General features: G+C 41.9%; 1 protein-coding gene across 2 annotated transcripts; it reads right to left on the bottom strand.

The window, feature by feature from the left end:
* Nucleotides 1-11,338: 11,338 nt before the first annotated feature.
* On the bottom strand, nucleotides 11,339-23,450 carry CASP3 (caspase 3). Of its 2 annotated transcripts, none has more exons than XM_066185904.1 (8): nucleotides 23,349-23,450; nucleotides 19,155-19,287; nucleotides 17,992-18,084; nucleotides 17,054-17,178; nucleotides 16,431-16,559; nucleotides 14,400-14,575; nucleotides 13,793-13,910; nucleotides 11,339-12,680 (listed from the first exon to the last, which is right to left on the bottom strand). In XM_066185904.1, the coding sequence occupies exons 3-8, from the start codon at nucleotides 18,063-18,065 to the stop codon at nucleotides 12,454-12,456; spliced, it is 849 nt and encodes a 282-aa protein (XP_066042001.1). In that variant the 5' UTR covers nucleotides 18,066-18,084; nucleotides 19,155-19,287; nucleotides 23,349-23,450; the 3' UTR covers nucleotides 11,339-12,453. The 2 variants fall into 2 exon arrangements, with proteins under 2 accessions (XP_066042001.1, XP_066042002.1); XM_066185905.1 differs by having other exon boundaries at nucleotides 23,338-23,427.
* Nucleotides 23,451-23,460: the final 10 nt, after the last annotated feature.

Genomic DNA, 23,460 nt, shown 5'->3' with positions numbered 1-23,460 from the left:
TCACCAGTTGAGAAGTCACAGCCTGTCCAGGCAATGACTTCTCTCCCTTGGCCAGAGCCAAATACCAGTGCATTAAATGGTTTCATGTGCAAAAGGGAGCAGACATGGAAGATAGCTCTGAGAAAAGCTTCACTACATGGCCTATCATCACATCTAATTACTCATGTCAAGGACTTCAGCTATACTGTTGCTTTTCTGTCCCTCTACTTGACAGCACAGCTAAACTATAACACCAACCAGAACTGACCAAGATACACCTTTTTTTTTTTTTTTTAAGTCACAGGGTCTGGATTCATAAAACCAATAGAATGGCTTGGGTTGGAAGGGACCTTAAAGTTCATCTAGTTCCAACACCCTTGCCATGGGCAGGGACACCTTTCATTAGAGCAGGTTGCTCAGAGCCCTATCCTATCTGGCCCTGAACTCTTCCAGGGATGGAGCATCCACAACTGCTTAGGCCAACCTGTTCCAGGGCTTCACCACCCTCACTGTAAAAAATTTCTTCATATCATCTAATCCAAACCTGCCTTCTTTCAGTTTGAAGCCATTCCCTCTTGTCCTTTCACTATATGTCTTCATAAAAAGTCTCTCTCCATCTGTCCTTCAGATACCCTTCAGGTACTGGAAGGCCTCAGTTAGGTTACCCCAAAGCCTTCTCCAGGTTGAACAACCCAAATTCTCTCAGCCTTTCCTCACAGAAGTGCTCCATCCCTCTAAACATCCTGGTGGTTCTCCTGTAGATTCACTCCAACAGGTCCATGTCCTTCCTGTGCTGAGGACCCCAGAGCTGGACTCAATACTCCACGTGGGGTCTCACCAGAATGGAATAGAGGGGCAGAGTGACCTTCCCTGACCTGCTGGCCACACTGCTTTTGATGCAGTAGTTGTGGTAATCCTGATGAGCTGAAGACATGAGGAAGGTAAAAGACAGGTTGCTCAAAATGCCCCTTTGTCCCACTTTGTTCATGGTTCTGGTGAAAGCATGACCTCTCCCTAAAAGCCCAGTGCTCTTCAGATCCTCATCTCACACTTTGTGCCCAAACTTCAATGCTGTTGCTTGCTGGTTATTTTGCTAATTTAAAGGAAATGCCCAAAGGACAAAACCCACAGGGCTTGAAGGACTCATTGAGTGTCCACTATCACAGGACTGCTGTCCACCTGCCCTTGTAATTCCATGATTGTGGAAAATTTGGAGTAGTGAATGCACAGCCCCCAGCCCACCTGACCCAACATGGCTGTCTGGATTTTACCAGGTCAAAGCCAGCTAATCCCTGCTGGAAGTTAAACTTCTGTAAGACAGCAGGGCTTGATGCACAGCCAGGTACCACAGCAGTCAGTGGGGGCAGGCAGGTAAGACCTCAGGTAAGAACTCTCCTTTCTGCCCAGCACTTGTGCCAATGAGGCTGGCAGGGCTGCCTGTGCCTTAAAACACGTTTTCTCCCATCCCCTCTTCTCCCCTCCACCCTCGACTCAGGTTCTTACTTTATCTCATTAGATTTGAGTTTCAGTTTTCCCATTTCCCAACCAAAATCCCCATGAGACCTCAGTGAGGTGAGTTGAGGAGTTTGGCTGTGGCTGTGCTCCTGTCTCCCATTTACGCCTCCGAGACGTGGAGCAAAATCAGCCTGGAAATGGGCGGCACCTGCAGTGCTGTTGATTTATGCCTGCAATCAGTGTTTGGAGTGTTTTGCAATATTTTTCAAGATGGCAAAACAAACGATCCTCTGTTTTAGAAAGGAGGTAAATGGTGAACTGCACAACCGATACCTTATCTCTTGCAGTTATGGAATGATCAGGACACAGCTGAAGAAAGAAGCCTGAGGTAGAGGAAGCTTGCCTCTATATTTTTACGCTTTTTCAGCTCTTATCTTTGGGTTGCAAAGGTTCATGACATTTTGCTCCAATCTTTTGCAGGGCCCTTGCCCAGAAATCTCTCATTGCTCAGTGCCACATCTACATGTACATCCATCCTGGAATCTCGTTTCCCAGCTTAAGTGTGATACCCCCATGGTTTTTTTCCCTTGGTATCATGATTCCACTGCAAGTGTGATTTCAAGGGGCATGGCTTAGAGCTCAAACCAGAGTAAGGGCCAATGAGTGAACTGGCTCCCAGCAAATCTCCCCAAAGCTTCATACTTGTAACCTAAATGCAAGATAGTGGCAAATTTAGTGGGGTAATTATCAGTCTTATGAAACATAGATTCTTTTAAAATCACCTCCATCATTAAAATGAAGGAATCGTAGAAGGTCACAATGTTTTTGCACTGCTTTCACTCTGCTCAGCTGCACACAGGTTTCAACACCCTGTTAGTCTCTGGGCTGCTGTAGATGCCTGTGATGAGCAGTGCAAGAACAAATCACCCTCAGCTGCTGTCACTCACCTTCTCCCTGGTGAAGAAATATGCACAGGAGTCATTTGCCACAGCCACAGGTGCCCAAAAAACCCTAATGAGAGCTTGCCCCTTCATATGTGTGGCATGAAAGGAACATAAACAGGAAGCATAAAGCCACAGGAAATTTGACAACTGAAGTTTCTCTGTTCATAGGGTTTGGGTATTTTTCTACTTCTATTGCTATGTCTTGTATCAGTAAAGTGTGTTTGCTTTCTCACTCTGTTTAGACCTTGGGTAAGAAACACATCCAAGGCAATAACCCTTCAGGTTATGGATTGCATTTTGTTCTGCCTCTCATACTGTTACAACCTGGTAATACCAAGCTCCAAAGATTCACACAAGGGGATGCTGAAAGCCAGCCATAGGAACACAGCTTCAGCCAGAACTTGGGAAGACTGTATCAATGGGAATATTGTATTGATTTAAATGGGTTTGTAGAGCTTGGCACCTGTGAATGTTGCTGCTGTCACTCGTGCATGCACTCAGTGTCAGTAATAGGACAGCCTTCAGTTACAGTATGTGTTTCAGTCACTAGGACAAGGCTGATAACTACTATTTTGTTTTGAAGAAAGCAGGGAAAAAAGGTATTTGTTTTGTAGCATCTCTCAGAGCACCCTTTTTAATCCTTCACAACACTTCTTCTGTTTCTCTCAGCAAAATTCTCCAATCTATGAATTTCATAAATGAGCTGTTTTACTCCCAAATACTCCAACTTTCAGCAGTGAATGAGGAACACTCCATACTTTTCTCCTCCTTTTGTCCTGACTCACCTATCTTCAGGGATTTCTTCATTCACAGACACAAACTTCATTCCATCCCGTGTGCTGCTGATCCATTATCCTGTCAAACTGAAAACCAGGTTGTACTCAGAGGCAGGAGAGACTGAAATCTGAAGTTTCCAAGTCAGTCCATCCTGAATAATCTCTCTCTATCAGTCTGCCTGCACTGTGAGCTGGCAGGGAAACAGCACGGGGAGACCTTTCCAGACGTGGAAGCAGCCTGTGATGGACACCAGCAGAGCTCACCTTCCCTACACACTTGCCTGCAGAGGATCCATGACCAGGCCTATTCAAGGCATCCTCACAGCTACAACTCTTGCTCAAGAGCTCCATACCTTGGTTGCCACCAGTGCTTTGCTGAGCCTCCAGCAGGTGGTTTTCCCAGCCCACCACTGGTCATCGCTGTATTCCTCTTGCATCCCTCTGCTGCATCACTGTTCTCTTCCAAACACGTTTTTTGACACAGCTTGCCTGTCTGTTTTCAAGGCTTTTCCTGGACCCCATGCCCACCAAAGCCATCCTTGTCCCACTGCCCAGCAAGTGCTCCTCCACTTTCTTCCCAGCTGCCACCCCCATTTGGATGATGCTCTAGAGCAGAATCCTGCAAAGGTCCTGGCACCTCTCCAATTACTCCTTAAAATTCTTCTGTACTAACTTTAAAAAAACCCGCAGCAGGTCTCTTTCTTCACTGCCCAGCATCATTTCCTTGCCTTCTTTTCTGCCCCTCTGGTTCTGCCTGCTGTTTCCTTTGCTTGTGAAGTCAAAGAATCATTTAGGGTGGAACAGACTTTTAAGATCATCAAGTCCAATTCTTGACTGATTACCGTCTTGTCAACTAGATCATAGCACTAAACACCATGTTCAGTCCTTTCTTGAACATCTCCAGGGATGATGACTCCAGAGTTGAGGAGTTTGAGTTGGATGACTCCAGAGTTTGAGGTTGCAAAGTTTGGGCCTTCCCAGGGAGTTTTCCTGGTGCTTTCCTCAATTCTCTGAAACAGCACAGGTCTGGCAGCAACAGCTTCTCAAACCTGTGGCTGATAGAATCAGCTATTCCTGGATATGTTTTGTGCCTATCTCATAGGGCTGGGCACAACTCTCAGCTACAGCAGGTGCCTCAAGTTGCTGGGTCACTCACAGCTTGCTCTTCTCCTTCTCTACCTCCTTTTCCTTCTGTTTCTTCCAAGCTCCATTAAATGCTGCCACCTGAACACAATTAGCACTGATGGTTTACCTGGAGGTTTTTACTTCTAATATTCAGGGCATTCCCTTAACTTCGGGTTTTCCTGGTTTAGTCTTTTTTATTGAAGGTTATTGTTGTGTATTAACTCTGAGTTAAGCCTGGCCCATGCTGGACTGGGATCCCTCCAGTGACTGTCCTCCCTCCTTCCTAATTTTCTCTGATCCCTGGCCTATTTCCCCTTGTCCCTCACCCCCAGCTTTGTAAGCCAGGTTGCTTCCTCTTTCCCCCTCTTTCTGGGACCATGTTTTGAGTCTTTTTTTAGCACTTCCCTTTTTCAGACTTAGATGACAGTGCAGCCATAGATTACAGAGGTACAGGATCTTGAGCAGACACTGGAGTAACTTTTCAGTGAAGTAACGCTCTCCTTCCAATTGCCTGCTGCAGAACATTTTAATCTCATCAACAACTGCATAGACTATTTATAATCAGCCCTCTGATTACATTCCTGAGGTCAACATCCGAGTTAGAAGACTCAGTGTAGCTGATACATTGCTGCAAAGCCTCTTCCCTCCCAGAGGTTTCCAGAGCGGCTGGTCAGTAGCTCAAGGCTGCAGTCAGAGGTGCCACCTTCTGACCCCCTGCTCGGGTCTCCCATCTCACTGCTGTCCTCCTTGCTTCCCTTGCCCTCCCCCCTGGCTCCCACAGTGGCACCTTTGGGAAAAGCTGACCAAAACGTGACTGTGTTGACATGGCCCAGCAGGTAAAGCCTCCATTCTAAATTCCCCAGCAGTGCCTCCCCAGCTCACCCAGCCTATGTCTGGCCCTGAGGGGATACAGCCCTTGCAGCACCCAGCTGGTGACACAGATTCCATTGCTCACCCTGCTGCTGTCCCTCCCTGCTGCTCAGGCTGCTGTTCTGTCATCATCACAGAGCCAGGTCACTTTGAGCAGCTAAGGCACCTGTTGTTTTTGAACTGATTTCAGTATGACTCAAACCCCCACTCTTCTTTTGTGACTCACTTATAAAAGTGAGTGCCACCCTTTGGGCTCCCTGACAGAAACCTGGAGTGCTGTGGGCCACCGAGCCCTGTGCACCACTGGCCCTTAGAGGTGGCCTACAGGGAAGCCCCACTAGAGCAGGGTGCTGGCCAGGGAGGCTTATACATCACATGCAAGCATAAAATATGGGAACTAGTGAAAGGAGTGGAAGGATCTGGTTTTCATTTTGCCTTTTGGGTGTGGGTTTGTCACCCTGGTGGAGGGAAGGCTCTGGGATGACCTTACTGCAGCCATTTAATACCAAAGGGGTTCTAAGAAAGCTGAAGAGGGACTTTTTACAAGGGCACATGGTGATAGGACAAGCGAAAATGGCTTTGAACTGAAAGAATGTAGATTTAGATTAGATGATAGGAAGAAGTTTCCTACTGCCCAGAGGAGTTGTGGATCCATCCCTGGAAGTTTTCAAGGCCAGGTTGGATGGAGCTTTGAGCAATGTAGTCTGGTGGAAGCTGTCCAGGCCTGTGGCAGGGGGTGTTGAAACTAGACAGTCTCTAAGGTCCCTTCCAACCCAAAACATTCTGTGAGTCTGTGCTTTCAGCCAGCAGCATTTCAGCAGGCAGAAGCTACCAAACGTAAGGCCAAGCTCCTGTTGTGCTGCTGGAGACTCAGTAAAGCTGGATCCTTCTTCTGCTTCTTCTCCCATCTTCCATAGGTCTCAGGAGACAATTTTGTCATAATAGTGCATTCATTCTTATATAGATCCCATCCTGGGAAAGAAAAGGTTAACCAAGAATTATGGACTCTTGGCTTTAAGTGTCAAGCCTGAAGAGCAGAGAAATCAAAGCTCACTTGGGGTTTTTAATTGGCTTCCTGAGGTCTGAATAACAAGCAGGCTGAGTGAAGAAAGCAACACCTGTGGGGTCACCAGTCTTACCAACAGTCTGGGGAATGGGACCACATATCAGGTGGGGAAGCCACAGTCCCCTGAGTGCATGTCCAGGCTCAGGACTTCCTGCAGCCACAGCATCCCCATGACCTAAAGGTCCTTCCCTCATCCAGAAAGCTCATAGCCTCAGCCAAGGTGAGGTGGGAGTGTGCTGAGCACGGGGAGCCAGCTGAGGATGAGGAGGCAAAGAAGAGTGAAGAGGACCAGCAGGAGAAGCACTCTATGCAGAGAAGGTTACTCCTGCCTTCAACCAGCCTTTTTTTGCATTGCATCATGCAGGAGAGGTATGGGCTGTGTATTTGAGGAAGTGGCTTTTAGCTGAATGGAATAAAAGGGAACACAAAATGTTCTGTTTTCAGTATCAGAAATAGACTGAAAGAGGAAATGCTTGTGTCTGTTAAGAAGGATCTTACATTTTTAAATCACCCTGTTATTGTTTACTATTAATCATGTTTTTTATGGTGGCAGATGGTGGTAAATTTCACAGTGATGGCTCTTTCCACTACTCTTCGTAGAGGTCTTGTGGTTAAATAAATAGAACCAACATTTTTTAATGGTCATGGAGTACTGTGCTTGGTACATCTTTGCATCAGATACTCTCAAACCCCTCAGACAATATTACTACTGCTTTACGCATATTCTGGAAAACCTGTTACTGGTCATCTTTCAGAGGTAGTGAGACAGATTTGCAAGGTACCTTTCTGTATACAATTTGAAACAAGGAGGACCTATTAGATCATCTATGTTAGTCTTCTACACACCCCATCCGATGGAATCCATTAGGTAAGTCCCTGTAAAGCTCACCATGTTCAACTAGACAGAAATATTCTGGTCTTGTGCTCAGCAGGCAAAGGCAGAGCACCATTGCCAGTCCTTTGACATTGGGGGCAGCACTTGTAAGCCATTTAATCTGGTATCAAATCTTGTCTGCAAACACTAAGCAAAATCACTTTTGGAAAAGGACTACTGTGCATCTTGTTTTCTTTTGAGACACTTTCATTATGCAACTGTCTTCATGATGGAACGTCTTGGTCTCTAGGAAGAAAAGAACATTGTTTCGTTTGCAAGGAGAAGATAGATCCTAATTTTTTGGTTTGTGATTATGCAGGAAAATCTGAACTTCAGAATTTGATTTGAAGGAATAAAATTAAAATTAGGAGCTTACAAGGCTTTCTTCTCTCTGTTTCCACTAATTCACTGTCATGATGCAGACAAAGCAAGCTATTGCACCAGTCTTGTTTGAAGACCATCACCACAGATACGGCAGAAACCTGTTTTGTGGAGTGCTGTGAATTTTTTAAAAATGTAACAGGACTATCAGTGGTTTGACAGGGATCTGCAAGGGGACATGCTCCGTAGTTGGATGTATTCTCTGTGTAGGTCCAGGGCAGCAAAGACAAGCCTTTTTGCCTCAAAATCAGCTGATTCTTGTTTACTCTGATATTCAATATGACAGTGTGGCTTTCTTGGAAAGCAGCAATATGATGTTCTCGCATACTTCAGGATGCAAGTCCCAGGATGTAATAAACACATGAGCTGACAGCAAACAACCACTGACAGCTGTGAAGGCATTGCTTCATTCAGCAGGCTTTTGGATTTCATTTCGCATAACTCAGTAATGCGAGCTTTGGAGATTATTGTGCTATCTGCAGTGACACCCGGTGGTGATGAAGTAGTAGTTTACCTCTGACCCTGGTCTCTCAGAAAGCCAGAGTTCTGCTGTGACTGTTCTGTTGTCTGCAATCAAGACCGGGATTAAATACACAGCTGAAAGGTTGTTTTTTCTGGTAATGAGTACCATTCCTTAGAGAATATGAAGTGACAAGTCTTAATTTAGCTGTTATTACTCATACTGCTAATATTCTTAATCACTAGATGTGATTTCATAGGCATACTGCCTGGCTTCAGTAAAAAAAAACTCAACTGATATTATAGTTAAAAATATGAATTGCATGTGATTGTATAGTAATCCAGTGAATGCATAGTGATGCGGTTTATAATTTAAGGAGAAACCATATCAACTTCCAAGAGCAATGCATCATGTATAGAAGGAGACCCGGTAGTTGTTAACAACAGTATCATCATAGAAGCAAAGAATGATTTGTGTTGGAAGGGACCTTTAAACGCCATCTAGTCCACCCCTCCTGCAGCAAGCAGGGACCCCCTTCCACTAGACCAGGTTGCTCAGATCCTGTCCAACCTGACCTTCAGTATTTCCAGAGATGGGGCACTTACCACCTCCCTGGGCAACCTGTTCCTGTGTTTCACCACCCTCATCATAAAAGAACTTCCTCAAATGTAGTTTGAATCTACCCTCTTTTAGTTTAAAACCACAATCCCTTGTCCTATTGCAACAGGCCCTGCTAAAAACTCTGTCCCCAGCTCCCTTTAGATTCTGACATGCTGCTCTAAGGTCTCCCTGGAGCCATCTCTTTCCCAGACTGAGCAACCCCAAATTTGTATTTTGAGTAAGTTCCATGGGTTTTCTTATGGAGCAGAGTAATAAAAGTGTGGATTTTGTTCTCAGGGAAAGACAGTTTCCATGGGGCTTACAAGCATTGGTGTCTGACTTGCCTTTTTTTTTTTTTTCTTTTAACAAACTCATATTTGAAATGGGTACTCTCAGAGGCTGTTATAGGAAGAAGGCAGACTGACTGTATTCAAAATAAGGATTTGCTTAGCCAGAAGGGAGTATCTGACCTGCTGTAAACCAAGACAGCATTAGTTGCCTCCCCGGTTTCAGCCTGGGTCTTTTACTTTCTTCTGCCTTCCATTGTTTAACATTAAGTGTGTTTATTCAAAAAAGAAATTAGTGTTGGTTTTATTGGTTTGGTGGTGGGGTTTTTTTTTAGTCAGTTGGTTTTTGTTTTGTTTTACTAGAAAACAGTAAAAATTGTTAGGTATCTCATATGCCATCTTATTTAACTTACTAATGGATTTTTGAAAAGTTTGTGGTTCTGTTGGCTTTTCAAGTCAGCAAAATACTAATGTCAGACTTCTTAAAAGCCTTCTGGACACGATTTAACTGATGATCCAGGTAGTCACAGATCTTCAGGTGAAAACAGGTGTTTGTTTTCCAGCTCAGCTTGGAAACTGCAGCCATGCTTGGCACGAAAGGTCTCCCTTGTGGAAGCAATGAACTGTTCCCTTCAGGGTAGCATATTCACTTTCATGAAAGTGCTTTCATCCAGCCTTTCACCTGACTTGATTTGGCAAGGTCTGGTGAGCTAGTGAGATCATGGATAATTAGGAAAATGTGATCCAGTAAAAAGGTTGAATTTGGGTAAGAGGCAGTGGGATGAAAGATTATTATGAACAGAGTGTTTAGGAAAGACATGAGAAAAAAAGGATGCTATCACCTCTCCCTCAGCCTTCTCCAACAGGCTCTGTCTCTACAAGCAAGTCCTACAGACTGGAACTCCATCCCTCAGTTTGAAGTATCTAGCTGCCTCCTTGCCATTGTGAAGGAATCTACTGACTTGGAGTAAAATGTGGCTCTTGTCCTAAAACTTGATAGGAATACCTCATTTCCTAAGCCCTACCTGTAGTAAATGTTTGGTGCTTAGAGTACAGAAATTCAACAGAAAATAAATTCCCTTGCTTTCCAACTAGTCCTCAGAGATCAGAGGGGCTGAATGGGGCTAGGTTTAGCTTCTGATTATAACCAATACAGCAGTGTAAGTCTGGCTGTGTTCAGTAAGATCTCTCATGCACAATGTGGGCTACACTCAAAGTCTGGTCTCAGTCATGACCACACATTAACAAATGGTGGAGTTTATTGGAGCAACAGGCAATCTAACAGATTCTTGTTAGAATGCCAGTGATAAATTCACTAGACCTACATAATCTATGAGAGAGTACAGCACTATGCATATGTGTTTCCAGGTATGCTCTGGTGCAAGTGGAAATCTTACCAGAGATCTCCCTGCTTTACGGAGGAGAGAGGAACAAGCCGACCAACTTTTCTGCACGGTGGTCACATTCTCATCCTCTGCCATGGAGGATTTCAAATATTTTTGGGAGAAGTGAAGGTGAGACTGTAGTCAAGTATTCTGTCACTGCCATCATGAACAGTGGTGCAGCCATTTTATATATAAAAAAAGGGATATGATGGAGAGTTACAGAGTGAGAGACTACAAAGGCTGTGGGCCATGCCCGGGGTGGAACATGTACAATCATTTCCTCTTCCATCTGGTCAGTTGCAGAGCTAAGGTAAGATAACGATAACCCCTCACCCCCATCACCAGGCCATTGTGCCCTTTGAAATCCCTCCAGCAGGTCTCTCATGGTATACCTCAGGAAACGCCTTTACCACATATGCCACAATGCATGCAGGCCTGATTCCTCCAACTGGCTATTCATTGTAGCCTAGCTTTGGTTTTGTTCTGCTCTGTTTTAAGGACCATTGGAAAAGCTGTACAATAATTTTCCTTTAAAGGGAGATGAATTAAGAGCAGAACTTATTAAATCTAAGGGAAAAGCAAACTCTGTGACAGGAGTTTTTCCCAGCAAAATAATTCAGAACTCAAGGAACATCCCTATGCCCCATTACTCTGAAGCAGATGAAGAGAAGTCCTGTCAGTCATTTACTACCTTGCAAATGCTCGTTGTAATTCACAACCTACAAGAAGAGGAGGCCTATTTAATTTTTCAACAGAAGCATGGGCAAGAATCTGCCCAGAACTAAAATTTCAATGAGTTAAAATGGACCAACCCTCTCTCACAGAACATTTCTATAAGAGAGAGACAGGATTGCTCCCATCCAGCAGGCAGTCATCAGGGAACTCATCTACAATATTTAAAACTGACTCTTCTGTATCCCTTTTGAACCTGCATTTCCCAGGTCTCAGTCACTACTCTACTACCTGGCTATACAATAGCATACAACGCTTTAAAATGGATTCTTTTCAATTTCAGGTGGTAAGACTGATGAGGGAGAAAAAAGGACACTAGAAATTTGAGGGAAAAAGGATATTATTAAAGTTAAGATTAATCTGTGAAAACTGTCAGATCTTAAACAACACACAGAAAAGCATGATACAATCTAGGAAACAGCATTTAATTAAAAAACACCCAAGTATGAAATGCCTCTGGAAGTGAACATCAATTTGCAAACATTTGGTTTTGCTACAGAATTTTAAAAGAGTTTCAAGTTTTGTTTTGAAGCACCTATATTAATTTCATATTCTGTCTTCCACTGATCTTAAAAAGACTGTTACAAGTTGAAACATCAGCAAAAACGTTTTGCAATTTTTTAAGTCTGTTTCACAAATTTCAGAATCTAGAGATAAAAATTTACCCTTTGTTAACACATTTTAGCTGAAGTTTGTAATTAATTGAGTGGAATTCGCGTTATGAAGTGAAATTTCTCCAGCAGACTGTTCAGAATGCAGACTTCCTTTTGCCCCGATTCTTATAGCCCCAAATATGCTCCAACAGCTCCACCCTTGAGGAGCTGCAGAAAAAGACATTTTGGAAGACTAGCCCCTTTAGGCACTCAGCTTCAAGGTCAGAATACAAAATTTATTTTGAAACAGCTACCATGTTGATCTAATTGTTTTATCTAATATTCCATACAGAAAGTTATTAAATTATCAGGAATTATCAGGAAAAACTGACTCTACTCTAAATATGTTTTGCAATTGTATGTAAAAATATGAAATGGCTGTTCTCCACAGTTTATGCCCAAAAGTGTAAAAATAGTTCAGGTTAGTTTATAACCTAAACTTCAAGAACTCGAGTTAGGAAGAAATGTGTGACAACACTACTATCATATTACCATCACTGACACTCTGAATGTTCTTTGTAAGATATGAAACCAAACTATTTGCAAGAACTGCTTCTTTCCTCTGCCCCATCAGCAAAGTAAAATGTAGCACCAAATAGTTCCAATAAATGACTTGATCTTTCTTCAGTCTCCCCTTCCTAATTTTTTGCGATACTCAGAGCACTACTTTCAAATCTGCTTCAGCTACTCAGCTTTGCATTTCTACACAGCTATACTGTTTTACTTCTAACAACAGACATATATCTAACTTTGAGACACTTCATTGTGCCACACACAGTAGTGAACAGTTATTCAGATTTAAAAGTGGTATTTTGTACTAATATTGCATATAAAATGCAGATAAAAACAGGAACGGAAAAATTATTTTAGGAAGGGAAATAGAATTCTTTGGTGAGCATAGAGACAATACATGGAATTTGTTTCTTTGCATTAAAATCTTGTCGAGTTGAGCAGGACTCATACTCTGCCACTCTGCGATTGACACGAGTTAAAATCTGCATGAGTTCAAGTTTCCTTGCATGTTCCTTCAGCATTTTACACAGTGACTGAATAAACCATGAGCCTTCAGCTGAGTTCCTCCAAGAGTAATAGCCTGTGGAAGAGAGCAATGTCAAAGTGATCAGATGGAGCAGCCTTTGATACAGGACAGGTCAGCAATTAGGAGAACAACGCATTGTTTCCAATAGCAATCAAAGTTTTATTTTAAAAGATCAAAACCACCAACCAACAACACTTAGATTTTATCATCTCCACAAGTTCAAACTTAATTTTTTTTTCTAATCCTGTCATTTTTTATAATCTAAGAAAACTTTAAGTAGGAAGAAAATCAAAAGGCAGGAAAATAATCTGCTGCAGCAAACTTAGTCATGAATCACTTACTACTTCTCATGAGGTGCACGAATACAAAGAAGAGGTGACAGTACAGATAGAAAATGGGTTTCAGTGTCACTAGTTTCACTAGTGTCACAAATATGGGCAAAATTGAAGACTGAACCTACTTCTGCTAAGTGGAAATGTAAAGGATATATGAAGGGCTCTGCCAGTACCGATTTTGCTTGAATTGGAGTAAAATGTGGCAATTTGCAAGCAAATTGCAATTTTGCTTGCAATGCAATGCAAATACAGTCGCTGGACAAATAATATGCTAGTACTTATCATCCACTTCTGCATATCCGTTTTGTTTCCTCTCAGAACAATGTATTTTCCTCTTGCTGTAAATTATTTGCACAACTCCAATTAACTGAACTTCCAGCAGATAAGCATTTGAGGGTTTGCTCATGAGGAGGATATATTCAGTGTTTGTTAGGGGTTTTGTAGGAACTGAGAATAGCAACCACCTCAAAAAGAAATCAAGTCAAATTACAAAAAGTGATTGAGGGAAGTAACAGAGTGTATTAGGTCTGGCTGAGCTGGAGTTCATTTTCTTACAGCAGCCCTCACAGTGCTGTGCTCTGCCCTGGTAGCTGGAAAGGCGTTGACAACACTCCAGTGCTTTGGCTACTGCTGGGCAGTGCTGCCTCCCCAACATTCCCCCCACCAAGGGGCTGCGAGTGGGCAAGATCCTGTGAGGGGACACAACTAGGACAGCTGACCCAAACTGACCAAAGGGACATTCCATGCAAGTGAAGTCATCCACTGACTGGGTGCAACTCCAAGTTGTAATTTATAGCATGAGTACAGGCTGACATGGATACAGTCCCTCACCTGGAGCTGTAGAATAGGCATACAGGAAGTCTGCCTCTACAGGTATTTTCTGACACATTGTTTCCTCTGATCCACTGTCTGTCTCAATACCAGAATCCAATTCTGTCCCTCTACAAGCCTATTTGGTAGAAAGAAGAATGAAAAATAATATTAAAATAGAAAAACAAAGGCAGTGATCATTATAAAAACATTGGTATTTTGTGCTTTAAAAATTATAATATCATGATTTAAAAATTGCAAAAACAACAAGAATTTATGCATCACATTTCTACTAGACAGAAGAAAAGTAGTAACACTTGTTTAAGTCAATTACACAGTTTGGATAAGATAAGATATTCATTTGAAAGTGCACTCAGAAACTCATTACAATATTACCTAAGATTTTATTAAACACATAGAATAAATGCAACATCAGCTGTTATAAATGCAGCCTATCTAACAGGGAAAATTGTGCCACTTCAGACCTGAAGAGAATCTTACTCTGAAAGTAATTACATTCAAATCTATATTAGAAAGGATTAACTTTTTGCACTAGTAACTAGTGTGAAATTGTCTTTTTTTTAAACCAGCTGGCTGATTTGATGATCGTTGTTCAGCTGTACATTACCTGAATGAAAAAGAGCTTGGGTTTTCCTGCTAAACTTCTGCACCTGTCACCTCTGAAAAGGCTTGTTAGTAATTTCAGTTCAAGAGGCCCATCTGTACCATAGATCAACCCTTCCTCGCCATGGCTTAGCAACACGCAAACAAAACTGCTCCGCTTGCTGTGATCTTCCTCAGAAACTTAAAAGAAAAAAGAGAATTATCTTAACTTCCTGTACTCTCTAAAAATTTTGGAACATTTGATCCTATGTCACAGAAGTCTTTAAGAACTAATTTGCATGTTTAGAAACCTCCAAAGAGTTTTCACTCCTGAACAGAAGAAGCCTGCCTACTTTATTTCAGGAGGTTGGGCACAGAAGACCCCAAACTAAGGGCCAGCTCTACCCACTGCAAGACACAGTCACAGAACTAGGCCAGGAATACTCCAAGGAGACAAAAAGCGTATTCCCACAGTGTCTCAACATCTGTATGATACACCTCATTGATGCAATAACAGTCAATCTTCTGAGCTGGGATTGGACTGATGGAATATCTTGAGTTTTGGGAAAGAACGGAGAAGTCCTACCTTTCTTTCCTATTGGGGATGCTTTAACTACCTGGATTATATGGGAACTAAATGTAGCATGACAGTTATTGCGGCTCCTGCAGTACTAGCAGTACACTTCTCTCTCTCACTTTTTACCTGTAGTGAGGTCTAGAAAGATTTTTGAATCCTCTTAATTTTTGTACTTAGTTATTTAAGCTTAATATAAAATGTTTGTAGTTTTACACTTTTTTCATCTTGTGGTATACAAATAGCATAGAATTTATATTCTCCAATGTCTTTTGTTGCCTGACATTGTGGGAAATGTACTTGAGGACCAAGATGATTTTTTCAAATTTATTAAAAGATACAAACAAGGTTAAAAAAAGGATCCAAAAGAAATTATGAGTGGTAACTCAAAAAGATGCAAGAGTTTGTAGATGAAAAATGAAAACAGTCCCTAAATCTGAAGTCTTACTGTTAGGTGCTTAGCAAAGCACTAAATTTCTGTTCTGGAATAAATGAATTGTTTCACCGTTACTCAAGTGATGTGCACTCAGGATTTCTACAATTTATGGACAAGCACTACATTTAGAAGAGCCACATTTTCAGCTACTGTCAACAGACCAGCTGCAACAATGCTAATGAATTAGCCATGCCTGGGAACATTTTCTGGCATAAACATTAACTGGCATGAAAGAACCTACATCTATGTTTGCAAATAGTTTCATTTAAAAAAACAAAACCATACCAAACCCATAAACCAAAGAAAACCAAACACAAAAACCAAGACCAGGATTGCTGCAGGCTAACTGATGTTGGGAATAATCACTGGAATACTTTCACTGTAAGTATCAGCTGTAACAGTCTGGGAGAGCACTAGTGGGCACGAGTCCCAGTCATGGCAGAGAACCTTCCAACAGTTAACTAGAATGGCCTGTGTTCCAGGGCTGCTGATACCTCCAGGCACCCCTAGATGTAGCCAAGTCCAAACAAAGCAGGACTAACACAGTAGTATAAAGCTCTCACTTGAGAGAAGGGCGTTTTGTTTCACAAGTTAAACAAAATGTGAGTTATTTATCCAAAAGAAAATTCAGTCCACACACCTGGAGTTCTGGTCCCTCAACCAGAACCCCACCTTGGGCCACACCACTAAGCATTAAGAACAGAACCCCTCTACCCAATCTAACAGTTTTCTTTCCAACTCACAGAGCTTCAGTGATCCTAGGGTCAGAATATAAATCAGTCTGCATTTAAGTTTCAGCCTTTTTTCCATCCTTCTTTAGAAGATGAGAAAGGATACGGAGACAACAGTCATGGCACAAAAGATGGAGAGACAGCTAAGATGAATAAACATAGAAACTATGATGTACATGTCATCCTTAGCAATAAATCACCAGAAGGTGTGAAATATCATCTAACAGAACCCAGAAAGAAGAGATGTGAGGGCTAGAGATATATATTTGGAACAGTGGTTGACTTCATGCACACACTAAACATATAATAACTTACCATTTTTCAATAGGTTAAAAATGTCCTTACATGAAAGATCATTGTTGATCTTTATTTTATATCCCAACTTCATAAAAACTTCTCTGACACTTACAGCATCTGCGTCTGTACCTGAACGGGGTGACATGCCTATACATAAGAGAAATGTGTTATTTTTTTGTATTATATAGATGGCATGGTTAGATTGAGCCAAATTCTTTTCTTGTTTATAGCTGTATCAGTCTGAAATACTCCATTATTCCAGATCCATTCTAGCAGAGAAAACATTGCACCTTTACATGGGCACACCATCTCCCATCCTCTGCACCTGTATTGTAGATTTATCTGTATCTTATTTTTATATCTACTTATCTACATAAGGTCATAAGAAGAATTTAATTTGCAAAATAGAAATCATGACTTAAAGGTAAAACAGACTTGTACTGCTGATCAATTTTCCTCCTCATTACTGCAATACCCTAATGTGTTTCTTCTATGCATATTTGGAAGAATGGACTGAAATAAATCACACCCATGAGTTAATTTTAGAGTGCAATCAAAACTGCGTATTTAATTTCGAAAAATAACACACGGCACTAATTTATCTAAATTAAGGAAAAAAGTCAAAAATCTGTGAGTGGTACCAGTATGTCTGTGGAAGTTCTTATTGTTTATTATCACACATTCCCCCATCTCTGGATAATCCATTCTGTAACTGTAGTCTGGCAGAATTCCAGAGTCCATAGACTTGCTAGCAGGTAGGTTCTTTCTGTATAGAAACCAGACAAAATTTAGGTGTTAATTTCTCATCTCTCTTTTCAAAATAATGACAATAATAGGCTGTTTTAGCAAGCCCAATGAAACTGGTAAGGTTGCACTTGTAGTAGCCTCCTGTGGAACTTGCAACAAGCTTGAGATGAAAAGAATCAAGGAAGAACTGTGTTTAAAACTGTAATGCCTCTGCACAGGAGAATATGAAAACTGAAAACTTAGTTTAAGGATGCAAATTATTGTATCTGCAAGAAATTAAGTTGGGCTTTTTTACTACCATCTTTTGAAATCTGTGTACCTGGAGGAAAGGTTAGCTCTGAGAAAGCAAATCTGTTCTGAATTCTAAACAAAAGCTAATACTGAATTTTCACAAGAAAATATTCAAAGCCTAAAAAGATGTGGCAGCTATGTGCTCCTTTTCTGCATAAGCAACAGCCACCAGCACGATGGCTATCTCTGGATGAAGCTGGACTTTGGGGAGATACCTAATACAACAGCAAAGAGCCCTAAGTCTTCTTCAACATCTAAGGGCTAGCTGAGCATGCACCATCCCCAAATATAGCTCATATGCAAGTATGATTTGTCACTTGTCTTACTCCACAGCAGGCTGCACACCAGGATCTCCCCTGGAGCAGGGATGCCTCTCTCGGTTACTCCTCGAGGCTGAGAGATGCCTTGCCACAACAGCTTCTTGGTAAGTGATAGCATGCTAAACTTTACAGTCTTAACTAACTGATATAAAGGATTGATTCCATAGAATCCCTTAGACATAAACTGTTGACCAGACTGAAACCAAAGGTACCTCACTTACCCTTTAAAACCTGGAACAGATTTTGCATCTGCCAGATCTTTCCCCAAATGTGGTCCATCTCCTATGTCTGTCATTGTTGTTTTCAAATATCAGCTTGAAAATACAAGAAAATAGAAGTATTGTGACAGCTCACAAAATAACTTTAGCCTAGGATATTAGTAGGCAAAAAACCCCCCACAATTCTGAGTAATCCCTACACATATTATATTTGAAAGAAGTACATTAAATATTTTTCTGAATTATTGCCTTCTCTGAGAAAAAGTCTGCAGATCCCTCTGACCAAATCATTGAAAAGTTCTACAAAAAGCAAAGTAAGAGACAAACAAATCAAAAACAATCTTTAAAATATTGCAATGTCCCCACATGCATTAGAAATTAGGAACCAAAATCAAGCAATACAAGTTATTAGATATGTGTAAAGACTAACATAGATTAGAAATTGGGTCATAGTAGATTGAGAAATGAGTAATTTCTCTGCATTCCATTTCAAATGAAATGTCACTGCATCCCATTCCAAATGGTGTATGTGAAGGCAATTGCAATAGCACTAAAATAAAACCACAACAATGTAACTTTAAACAGTTGACGAAATGAACTCTATACTGTGGGCTATACACTTTTATGAGAACACAGGCCAATAAATTATGATGGCTATCAAATCAGAAATCAATTTAGAAGCATTAAACCTCCTCCATGGTTACTTGGTGTGCACTCATGGAACATACTACCAAAAGTTACCCTAAGCTCAAGTTTCAGAAAACAATTATGCATTATAAATTTAAACCACCAGATAGGACAAAGTAATAAATGCTTAGGCATGCTGAGACCTCAAGAAGGCCAAACAAGGCATTACAAGGCAAGAATTTTACAAAAACTTACTTGAACAGACATATTTATGGTAAATAAGAAGGTATAAGTAGCCAGACCAAGTAGCAAGATTTGCTGGTCAGATATGAAGAAGATTCTTACTTTGGGGAAAACTATATTTGCCATCTTACATAATGATATTATTATTATATTAAGTCTCAACTTTGCATCTATTCTCTTGTTAGTACAACACAAACACGCATTTTTGTGGCAACAATTACTGATGTATCAGAAGCACTAATTTGGTTACATATAACCTTCTTTCTTAACTTCTTTCTAGGAAGACATTTACTTACATTTTAGTGGCTTCAAAAGATCTTCAGTGTTACTCTGAATATTATTTCAGGCCACTGACGTAATTAAATCTTCTTCACCAAATTATTCCAGACCTGACAACTGTATTATGTAATGCAGCAAACAGGAAATTTCCTGAAAATCAATATATACCAAATCATTAAATAAGCTTGGTATTTTAGGAATAAAATGTCTAAAATACATTTTATCATGTTTTAGAAATTTACTTTAAAGACAGTATCATGGGGTACGAACTTAATCTACAGTCCAGAACTTGACTGCCCAGTACCTTGATCTGGATTCAATCATCCTAATTTCAAAGTCTAATTCATTAGAAGTACCCTGTGCAAAGAGAAAGGCAAGCAACTCCAAAGGGCATTCAAATACCTATGACCTGTGGCATGACAGTGATCCAACCCTATACCCTATGGCAGGGAACATCAGCACTGCCAGCAAAGTCTGTTCTACAGTGACAAATGACATGTGCACCCAGCTCTAACTGGAGAGCAGAGCTTCTGATTCCCAGCAATTGGAAAGAATAGCTTTCATTGACAAGGATGCTGTAAGTTCTCCTGCTCCAGCACAGCCCAGCTTCAGGAGTTTCTGTGACTTTTTCAACCCTCCCTACTACAATCATCCTTGGCTTTGGTTCTCAGCTTTCCTGAGCTCTCAGTCTGAGCAAAATTTGTTGGGAAACATCCAAGCAGACCCACCCACCATTCTGAGGCAACTCATACTGTTCCTTCTCCTGGAGAAGAACTATGTGCAAGAGCACAACCCGAATCCTTCAGTGTGGCTGTGATTAATAAGAAAGACAGGGAAATGGTTAACTTCCTTCATCTGTTTTTTGTCTGACAACAGTAATAAACAGCCACACCATATAAAAAAGCACAGCATCACGTGCCAACTCTATTATCAAAACCAGCAGATGTACTGACAGCAGTGCAGCCATGTCAGCACAGAAATCAACTTCTGCTAAATCCCAGGTGTTTATCCCAGCTGTTTGGCACTGTGAAGTTCTGCAGTGCCACTGCTGCAAGTACATGAAGGAGAGAGTGTAAACTAGTAAATATGTACTTAAAACAGCTCTGGCCAGCTTCAATCAGATGAGCCACCTACCAACAACTACCTGGAGAAAGACTCAGCCAAAGTACAGGGAAAGCTAACACAGGCCAACAGATGAACCCCTGGAATCACAAGGGAAGGGACTCATTAGGCTGCCCTGGGTTCACATCAGGAGCTCCAAGCAAACTGCTGAGCAGCAGCAGGCTTAACTAAGGAAACTGCACACCCAGCTGGCTGCGAGCACTGAATGCTTCTTACAACATAAATGTTAAGGCAGGATGCAAACACTAAGAGAGATCTTCAACATTTAATAGACCTTACAGTAAGATTTATCTCCTTGACCCTTTTGCAACCTTAAAATTTAACGCTCTGAAACTGGTGTCCTTGATCCAGAGCCAAAGAAACAATGAAATTGGAAGCAGTAGCTAGCAAAACCTACAGTTGCAACGAACTATATTACTTTCTTTCTGAAAAATGTAAAACACAACTTGTAATACTGTATCATAAAAATATTTCTTACTAAGGCCTCTGCAAGCCTAGTTCACAGCCTTCAGTTTCAATTGTTTAATGAAGGGTTAAAGCTTCCTGCACTCTACTTCTTAACAATTGGAGCTTGTCAGAGAGACTTTACAGAAGCTATAGGGATTGTCTAGAAAAACTGGTTATAACACCTTAAGTATTTGAAATTCGCATGGTTTATCTTCCGAACAGAATCGGTAACTCACTTTTAATATCCATCAATTCCTGAGCACCCTCAGGCACCAAGTCACTTGCACTTCTTTAAAGAACAAAAGACACGCACAAAGAGATGGACAGCTCTTTTGTTGCTAGGCACTCTTCGAACCAGCAGGGTATTTTTGTGCTCTAAAGCACCGGTCAGGGTAACAGCAATGCTCTCCGGAGGATGCTGCCGATTCTAACAGGCCACTAAGAATTGCCTCATCTTGCTTTAGGTAATGCACTGATGCCATGCATTTCCCTGTGGAGGATGATCTCATCCTGGTGGGGGGAGGAACGGGGGGAAGAAATCACGGCAGCGCTTTAAACATTTATTACAAATTTTTATTCTGCTCTTTGATGTTATTTTCTCTGAAACCTGACGTAAAACGAGGTTTCAAGTGTAAAGTTCTGGAAAAGAGCAACAGCATTTTTATGATCTAGCAAAATATATTCTGTAGATTTTAGGAAGCTTATTTTCTATATTATAGCTGAAAAAACACATTTAAAAAAAAAACCCCCACATATGAGACAGAGACAGCAAATATAAAAATGATGCTACAATGATCTTTACATATACTAAGTGGTAAGAAATGAAATGGCTCAAAAAGGTCCGAAGATATGCTCTGCAAGCTACCAAAAAACGACCAATGTCTCTCTGTATAGCAATAAGAGTAAAAATATTTTTTCTTCTACATAAATGCAGTAGTTCCAGTGCTTTTCTTTTGATAGGAAAAAAAAAAAACAAAAACAACTTTTTACTCCATTCCAGCCAGGATTTACTTAGTATACCTGGACCTAATGAAAATAAATTCACATCACCATGTGTCACCACTGCCATAAAGAGCCACCAGGTTTCTTTTTAAAGCAATATTTATTTGAAATGAGAACCGACAAGACAAATGAATGGTATAGTGATAAAACTAATACCAAAACTTATCAGACAGGGGAAAGCCAATAATTGAACTGTCTTTAGTTACCAACTGGATCCTGAAATATACAAACATATGTTCAATATCCGTCTGCTGCTACAAAGCAATGAGTGTAGCACTACTAAAACACATGCTCAAAACAGACACCAGTATCATAAAACATCTCCTTAAAGATTAGAAAAGGGCAGTTTTCCACCTCATGTGACTGCAAGAGAAAATGTCAAGCATTCAAAGAAGTTATTTTTGTACATGAACATATCATGATACTAATTCAGATACACAAATTTTAAAAATTCCACTCTATAATGTATAACGCTAAAAAATAATTATCTAACTAATAACATAAGGAAAATACAGAAGCTGACTATATGAAAAAAACGAAAAACATTTGAAATATACCATTACATTTTCTGTGTGACACTAAATACTGCTACCACAGATGGGAGCAGGCCCATTCTGAGACAGCTCTTCCCATTACTTCTGGTCTGCATGTCGTTGCTGGAAAGCCCTGACACTGGGCCAGCATTCTGACTTTCCAAAAGCAAACAGACTTTTAGGTAGTCTGTAAATCAGCTGAAATTACTCCGAGTGTAGATGAGACCCTTGAGTTATTAATTCACCTGTTACCTATTCATCACATCACCACCGTTATAAGCAACAGCCCTATCAGGCTCCTTAATATTAAGGGCACGGTGTGTTCGTTTGAAACCTACCACCCGACAAGCAGAGATACCTGAAGGAGAGAACGCTGAGTTACAGGGTAATAGACTACAGATGGCCAGCCCTATCCTTCAGCCCGGCAGGGAGCACACAGGACACAACACACCTTTTAGGGCCTTTTACATGCTATCAAAAGTTACTCACAGTGCCTGCCAGGACCCCAGGCGTGCCTTTCGTCGGTACAGACGAGGTTTAACACGCTTTGTTTTGGAAGAACCAAATACACACTCGGACCCCGTGTTTCCGGCTCACTAATGGTCTACCAAGGGGTCACCAGAGAGCAGCTCAGAATTAAAGCGCCCTTTTTTTTTTTTTTTTCCCCTTCTTTTTGTTCTCTGTTTCAGCAGCTTCTCCACAAAGACAAAGGGAACAAACTAGCTACCTTAAGCTTCTGGAAAGCGAATACCTGAGGCCCCGCGCTCTGGCCCCGGGCAGGGGGAAGCGGCGGGGCTGGGATGGCACCGCGGGCGAGGCCGGGGCCCGTCCGCCCCCACCACCGACCGACCGACCGACCGCCGGGCCTGCGGGGCCCGGAGCCCCGCGGGCAGCCGGGGCAGCGGCGCGCTCAGCCCGGCCAGGGCGAAACGCGGCTCCCTTCCTGCTCCCCGCAGCCGAATTCCCCCGGCAGAGATGCGGGCGGCCACGCGGACCTGGAGAGCGAGAGCCACAGCCTAGTCCATCCCCCTCCCCCCCGCTTTGTTCGGCCCCGCCGCCGCGCCCGCATCCCGGCACCGCCGTCTGCTCGCCCCACCTGGCACCCACCAGCTTGGCCGCCTGCTCTCTCCACCGGCGCCGAGCCCCGAGCTGCGTTCCGCCGAGCCCGACTCCGCTGGCCGCTGCTCGGGGCGGAGAAAGCCCCGCCGCTGGCCCCGCC

The sequence above is a fragment of the Chamaea fasciata genome, unplaced genomic scaffold (genome assembly GCF_029207755.1).
Source record: "Chamaea fasciata isolate MVZ Bird 193981 ecotype frontalis unplaced genomic scaffold, bChaFas1.0.hap1 SCAF_6, whole genome shotgun sequence".
NCBI lineage: Eukaryota > Metazoa > Chordata > Aves > Passeriformes > Sylviidae > Chamaea > Chamaea fasciata.
This window is presented reverse-complemented; position numbering and strand designations above follow the sequence as displayed.

Excerpts from the sequence above, each read along its gene's own strand:
- CASP3 (XM_066185904.1), bottom strand. The coding sequence starts at position 18,065 with ATGACAGACATAGGAGATGGACCACATTTGGGGAAAGATCTGGCAGAT. Across the intron at positions 17,179-17,991 it reads TCTGTTCCAGGTTTTAAAGG|AAAGAACCTACCTGCTAGCA; the intron begins GTAAGTGAGGTA and ends GTTTCTATACAG. Across the intron at positions 16,560-17,053 it reads GAACTTCCACAGACATACTG|GCATGTCACCCCGTTCAGGT; the intron begins GTACCACTCACA and ends TCTTATGTATAG.